The following is a 7,446-nucleotide window of genomic DNA, read 5'->3' on the forward strand; positions in this document are numbered from 1 at the left end:
ACAACCGCCTCTTCATATTTGAATAGAGATACTAAGGCCAGGGCTTAACCCACTTTAACAGAATGGATTTCCAGGAACTGGGAAGTTTGTCATGTAGTCATAATCGTTGTACAAAGACAAAATCCCTGGCATAATTATCTTGAATTATGCCAGGATTTTTGCATTTGGAAAAAAGAATGACGTACATTTTTACATCCCCTCTTCATTTGACTAGATATATTATGGCATGATCTACAGAATGGAATTGCAGGAGCTGGGAAGTTGGTGTAGTCATAATTTATGACCAAAACTTTTGCAAAAGCAAATAGCCTGTCATAATAATCAAACAATGGAATAAAACCTTCACAGCAAAATGGTAACCTTGCTCTTCCCTCTAGCTGCTATGCTCTTTCTGATCATAGTTTCAGATTTATGTCGCCCTCTACAGGGGACCTGATAGTACAACGCTGCTCAGGTTGAGAGGCACTGAGCAACATTCATTGCTCACATCTCTCACATCATGCGATGGGGGAAAACAACACGATAATAAATTAATACATTAAGTAGTGCAAATTGATGCTACAGTCAGTCTTTATATATAAATAATTATAGTTATTTTACTGCCTGCCTGCGTGATGATTAAACAAATATAAATTAAATTTAATTTAGCTAATTAAAAGAAGGAAAGGATCTACACTCTACAGGTGTCATTTTTGTGTATTCCAAAAATATCAGATATACAAGCTCACATACAGATATACAAGCTCACATTGAACAATCTGGAAAGTGTGAGAGAAAACGACTGCTTCAGAAGGAATTTGTAGAATCGGAATTCTACGACTGAAACAAACTTGTTGACAATTAAGCAAACAAACATTAAAAAAAAACATAAACATGGTTGAAATGAATGGCAATGAATGGTTGCTATAATAACGGAAAAACGCATTGCTTGGAAGTGGAACTCCCTCCCATACATAAGTTCATTATGAAGGAATAGCACACACACACACACTCACACACACGCACGGAGGAGGTGGAGGGGGAGGGGACTTCTCTCATACCAGGAATCCTAACACAAAAAAAAAAAGCTTACTGTCAATCTGCCAACAGAGAGAGCTTTTTCCTGGAAGAGGGGAGGAGCGTACGTAGTAGTACACAAATATGAGCGCCGCTCTGTAGCAACCACCACCACTAAAACACCGCACTGAGAGAGAGACTCACTCAGTCACAATATTTAAGAAAGAAGCCTGCAACCAAACCTCTGTGAACTGAAGTGCTCTCTCGCCAAGGATATATATTTTTTATTGCATTGTTGCTTTGGAGTTGCGACAGAAAACCGTTTTCAACAACTATACATTCTTCATATTTGGAACTCGCCGGCGACCCCCCTATTTATAACACTTGGATATAATTTCAAGTTTTTACAAGATTCCAAAGAAACAAGACGTTTAAGGTAAGATCCGTGCTGCTCATGTTTTCTGTGTCTTTCTTTGTTTTTTTTCTAAGTGAATTACACTTTTCTAAGTTTATATGCTCAGTTGTTTTTTCTTTGTTTAGTTTGGTAGAGCTATAGTATAGTAGCCTAGCGCGTGTATTATCGGTCGTGTTGCGCAACCGGTCACGGATTAGGAGACGTCTTCTTTTACTGGAACTGACAGAGGTGTCTGACTGAGTGAGGATTCTCCTCACTCAGTCAGACACCTCTGTCAGTTCCAGTAAAAGAGGGGCAGATTAAATAAAAAATAAAAAGTTTCCGTTAAATTAACTTTATTCAATTTAGTCATTTGTATTTCGTAAACTATTAGGCTATAATTAGTATAGCCTACATAACGGTATTTCATTCTACAAAGAACAGAAAGAAAGAGGCGACAGTCAGTGAACAATTACTTGAATGGAGAGGGAACATAGTGAGCCCGTTTCCCCAATGTAACCAGAGAGCTTTCATTTAGCTCTATGATGTACTACCACATTTGGAATAACCTGCAGCACAATCTTTCATTGAGAGAGCTGCCTCCATCATGGGTCGAACTGTATCGCATTACTCTATTCATCCTACCAGAGGATATCCACTATAAATACATCAGATCTGGACTATCATTCATCACTATCAGCAGTGTAATTTAAAATACCATAATGAATTGCCTTTTTAAATAGCCTTTTCTAGGGAAAGCAACTTCATTTCAGATTGTATTCTTTGGCTTTTCAAAAATAGCAGATATAGGCCTATGAAAGCATCTGCTGTTTTTGAAAAAACTACTGATTTCAATAGGCATTTGTAGAATGGGTCTCAGGTCTTTAGTTCCATGCCCACTGTATAGAGTCCTAATTCCGCTTCTCTCTTCTCTTCTCTCTCAGGTGTTTCACTTCCAGACAACACACAGCTGACCTCCACTTGCTCTCTCCCCCACCGGGAGCCCTGTGTGATCCTCTGGTTGACCCCATCTCCTCTTCTCTTCTCTTGTCTGTGTGGTGCTCAGCGCTCGCACCAGACGGGTCCAGAGTGCGGGCACAGCGCCATGGTAACTCACAGCAAGTTTAACTCACCCGCAATGAGCAGCAGCCCCTTTGATGCCAACATGCTGCTGCCTCACCGCTACAAGACCTTCAGCTCCAAGCTGCAGTACCAGATGGTCCTCGCCACGCTCCGCAAGCTGGAGGAGAGCGGCTTCTACTGGGGCCCCATCAGCGGCAAGGAGGCCAACGCCAGGCTGGCCGCGGAGCCCACCGGGACCTTCCTCATCCGGGACAGCTCGGACAACAGACACTTCTTCACCCTCAGCGTCAAGACGGCGTCAGGCACCAAGAACCTGCGCATCCAGTGCGACACGGGCGCCTTCTTCCTGCAGACAGACCCCAAGAGCATTCAGTCCATTCCCCACTTTGACTGTGTGCTCAAGCTGGTCCACTACTACATGCCCGCGACCAAGGGGGGCTTGTCCATGGGGTACACGCGCAGCGGGAATACTTATTACATCTACTCGGGAGGGGAGAAGGTCCCGCTGGAACTCATTAAGCCACTTTTCTCCAGTTTGTCGTCGCTGCAGCACATGTGCAGGAAGACGGTGAACGGACACTTGGACATATCCAGTAAAAGAGAGCAACTCCCACACCCGCTGAAAGAGTTTCTCCAGCAGTATGATGCTCCCATCTAAGAGCTCTGGAACCGCTCTGGACTTATAACCGTGTCATAAAAGGAACTCTAATCCAAGTTCCTAGTGAAGTGGAAGATGTACGCTGGCAATGTGTGCGGGGCTGACAGTGAAGTGTGGCACGCAGAAACGGTCACATCTCGTCCTCCGAGACCCCCCAGACTGCAGGATCTACAGTGATGATGAATCCTACGGGGCCATTTAAAAAAAGTAGTTCTCAGAGTAAAAAGCAGGCATCAGTCTTTCCAGCGGCTGATTCCAGGAAGAGCGTGGTGGCGTGGGCCTGTGAGGACTGGTTTGGTGCCGAAAAGTGTGCTGCTGCTATACATTTAGTATGAAAGAGAGCAAACATGGCAATCCTCCTACGACGTGGAGTGAGTCTCAGAGCCAGTCGTCTAGACTCTGATGACGCACGAGTTCCTCCTGCTGCTGCTAACCATGGTGCTGTGGGACGGACAGGCACACACATCGGCCTCAGAAACATTATTCATCCATTAAAAGCCTGGACTGGTTTTTATGACTGGACTGGCTTTCTGCTGGCGGCGGATATGCCAGGCGTGGACAAAACTGACCTCAGTCTTGAGAAAGTATTAGACATGTCGGAGCAACATGCCCTCTGGTACAAACAGATGCTTCTGACCAGGCGCTGGAAAACGCACAGACCCAGCAGGAATTCCAGATGCATGATGATGGGTGGACATTGGCCTGGCGATATATTAGTTTTAAGAGAATATACAAGGCTGAACTTCATGAGCTTAATGTTACAGTGTGTAATAAGAAGAGCATCAAAACCAAATAGAGGCCTTTCAAGATGTGAAACCTTGTTTTGCTCGTCAGAGAGTTTATGCCAAAATTAGCCAGAGCGAGTCGACAGTTTGTCGGTCTAACAACCTTTTACTGAATGTCAAATAGAGCAGGTATGATTGCACACACATAGACCCTGACATATCTGATAACAGTCAGACATCTGTATACATTTTAGTGGAGAGGAAACATTACATTCCCAGATAAATATGGTAGTATTTGTGTGACACAGGCAGGATACTGAAGCCTGATTTATGCACGCCGGTGTCGTGCACCACAAATGGCTGATCTACAAGCTCACAACACATCGCAGTGACTTTGTAGATCATCTCTTTTCGGTGTGCGATGCACATCAGGCGTAATTGCTTGCTGTTGAATGTATGCACATAAGACAATCTTCCTCTGAATAAGGGGTGGGGGGCGGGGGGGGGGGGGGGGGGTGAAGTTCATCTTATTTCATCCTCTTTCCTTAAATCAAGACGATGTTTACATTAGTGAAGATGAAATGGCAAATGTGTTTTTGTCTTGTCTTTTATAAAGATGAAACCTTTCCCAGCCAAACTGTCTGGCTGTAGATGCTTGAAGATGTTGCGACGTAGATGGAGCAAGCAGACTGATAATTATGACTTTGCACATATTTATATTAATATAAATATTTCAGTAATTTATAATAAAGAGCACTATTTTTGTAAGAAAAAAAAGTTCTTTGTTGTGTGACTGCTTTTTTTGGGAACAGATGTTTGATTTCTTATTGCCCCATTTTGAGCGGGAACCCCTTTTGGTGTTACATACATGTGTTTCCACGTCAATCCCATAGCATCCCTATTCTGGGCAAGTCATAACAGGCAAACATTTAGCGAAAATCCATCTACAAGCTCTGTAGAATGGCTATTTTCAGCAAAAAGATTTGGTTTAGAGGTAAAAAAAAAAAAGAGGGAGCCAAGTACAGGCCTCGTGGGACCCCACTCAATTAAGTATAGGATTTATAAGTGGTTAAAGCAGGATATGACTTTCAGCTGTACGTATGATGTCAAGGGGCAAGTTGTTCCTTATGGTTATTGCTCAGTCAGTACATGAAAGCGGATATAATATAGACTATAATTACTTATTAAAATTGGTTAATGAGACTGCCATGATATGCATGCTCTCATTCCATATGCCTTTGACTTACAAGCTTAAGTTACAAAGCAGTAGTGTGTGTACTTATTAGACTTGCTTGTAGTCTCTGCTCAACTGTGAACCCGGAGAGCAGAGAATACATGAATCAGTATAAATGAGTATGTCTTAGTATGACGGATAAATCAGCCTTAAATCAACTATGGCAGAACCAGAGATTTCTGTTCACAGCACCACGCAAGCTTGTATATCTGCTATTGTTGAGAACCGCTGTTCTAAACCCTAAAGTTTGTGCTCTTAAGAGGTTTTTGAAAAACGTATGTTGCTATATACTGTATATTATAGCTAAAATCTAAGATGACTGTTTTAATGGGCTACAATGTGGAAGAAGGGACATCCGCACACTGCCACTTGCTAGTTCAGAGCAATTTTATTAATTGAGCAACGTTTCGGTCTTGCGACCTTCCTCAGGCTTAATTCAAGAATGGGCTGACATTGTCACTAAATACATTTCAGGAAGTGTAAACAACCAATCAAAATGCATGTAATTTATCCAAACAGATAACAGCTGTGAAGAACCTTGTCACGTGACTTGAAGGTGCAGTGTTTCTGTGAACATTCCTCATATATATCATTGAAAATAACAGTTTACAATAATACAGGGGAAAATAATTATACATAATTGTCATGCCATACAACATACAAGGAAGACATACAGTAAAATAAGCAAATAAATGTCAAATGTAAGATCCTACTCTGTCCGAAAGAGTGGAAAAGAATGAGAAAAAAACAAGAAGACAAGAAGTTCAGATCAACATTCTCTATAGCATAACATTCAATAGTAATTCATCATTAAGCCCTTTGGGGTGTAAGGTTTGTAGAGTGTGGATCCAGTAGGCCTCACGTTGTTTTAAAAGGGCATCGTGGTTACCACCTCTTCTTGGAAGTTTGACTTGTTCTATACCAATAAAGCGGAAAGTAGAGATGTCATGTTTAAGGTCATTGAAATGCACTGCAACAGGGTATTCACGGTCGTTTCTTCTGATCGAACTCTTATGTTCACTCATTCTCTGTTTTAACTGTCGTTTTGCCTATGTATGCTAAACCACAGGGACATTTGATCATATACACCACATGGGTTGACACACAAGTAATAATGTTATTGATCTTGAACTTCTTGCCAGTATGAGGATGGTTAAAAAAGGAGGTCTTATGTGTATTTCCACACTGGGCACAATGACCACAAGGATAGTTTCCTTGTGGGAGTGGACTTAACAGGGTCTGTCTGAGTGAGACCTGGGGAGATTGAAAGTCAGAGTGTACAAGCTGGTCTTTTAGATTCTTACCCCGTTTAAAGGAGAATAGGGGTGGGTATTTGAATAGTGTAGCCAATTCAGGGTCAGAAGTTAAAATATGCCAATTTTGTTTAAAAATAGCTTTTATTCTATGTGAATAAGGAGAATATGTGGTTACACATGTGACCGAAAACTTCTTCTCTTTTTTCTGAGTTGTTTTCAAAAGCTCAGAACGAGGTTTATTTAAAGCTAATGTGTACGCTTTGACAATACATTCAAGTGAATGACCTCTTTCGACAAACTTGGCTTTCATCTCAGATGATTTATCAATAAAATCCTCATTAGAGGAACAAACTCTTCTCAGTTTTAATGGGCTAAAATGTCCTTAACTGCTCCCCGGTGCTTGTTCAACAGTTCTGCACTACTGCTTAGGGTGGGTTAAATGCAGAGGACAAATTCCCTGGTACTGTACGTATGTGCAAATGCACTTGGTCAATAGCAACACCTCCTGCCGCTGCCTTGTGGTAAACCACAATGAAGAGCTTTACTTTCTGATGAACTTCCACTGAAATACGGCAACTTGTTTCATATCGCCGTTGTCAGAGAGAAACATATTGTATCTCCATATTTAATCTTTTTACTGTTTATTTTCAGAAATTAATTCCCTTTTTTTTCACCTATTACAACCATGTCCAAAATATTGAAAGTGGTCAAATCTATATATGGATTTTATAAATATTTAACCAATGAATAAACATTTCTGCCCGTCAGCGACAACTTTAAAATGTAATGTAGGTGGTCATCCAGGAAAGAATACGGAAAAAGTTCTAGCCACACACTCGTAGCTGCCAATGCCAAAAGTGCCAACGTTTCGGACGGACAAACTGCCTTCTTCAGGGTGCGTACAGGAAAGAAACCTTATTATCTAAGTTGTCTAATAAGTAAAATAAAATGGTAAAGTGGCCTTTGTCCAAGGGGCTTTGCAATGTGCGTTACAATTACCCATTCACACACCATGCAAGGCACTAACCTGCACACCGGGAGCAATTAGGGGTTCAGAGTCTTGCTCAAGGACACTTCAACAATCAACACTAACTCTGAAG

General features: G+C 41.7%; 1 protein-coding gene across 1 annotated transcript; it reads left to right on the top strand.

The window, feature by feature from the left end:
• The first annotated feature begins 1,171 nt into the window (after positions 1 to 1,171).
• Positions 1,172 to 4,605, top strand: LOC310868914 (suppressor of cytokine signaling 3-like). Its single transcript, XM_083779400.1, has 2 exons — positions 1,172 to 1,432; positions 2,335 to 4,605. The coding sequence occupies exon 2, from the start codon at positions 2,496 to 2,498 to the stop codon at positions 3,129 to 3,131; it is 636 nt and encodes a 211-aa protein (XP_083635526.1). The 5' UTR covers positions 1,172 to 1,432; positions 2,335 to 2,495; the 3' UTR covers positions 3,132 to 4,605.
• Positions 4,606 to 7,446: the final 2,841 nt, after the last annotated feature.

Source organism: Protomyctophum parallelum, assembly GCF_964188405.1.
Source record: "Protomyctophum parallelum genome assembly, chromosome: 13".
Classification (NCBI taxonomy): Eukaryota; Metazoa; Chordata; class Actinopteri; order Myctophiformes; family Myctophidae; genus Protomyctophum; species Protomyctophum parallelum.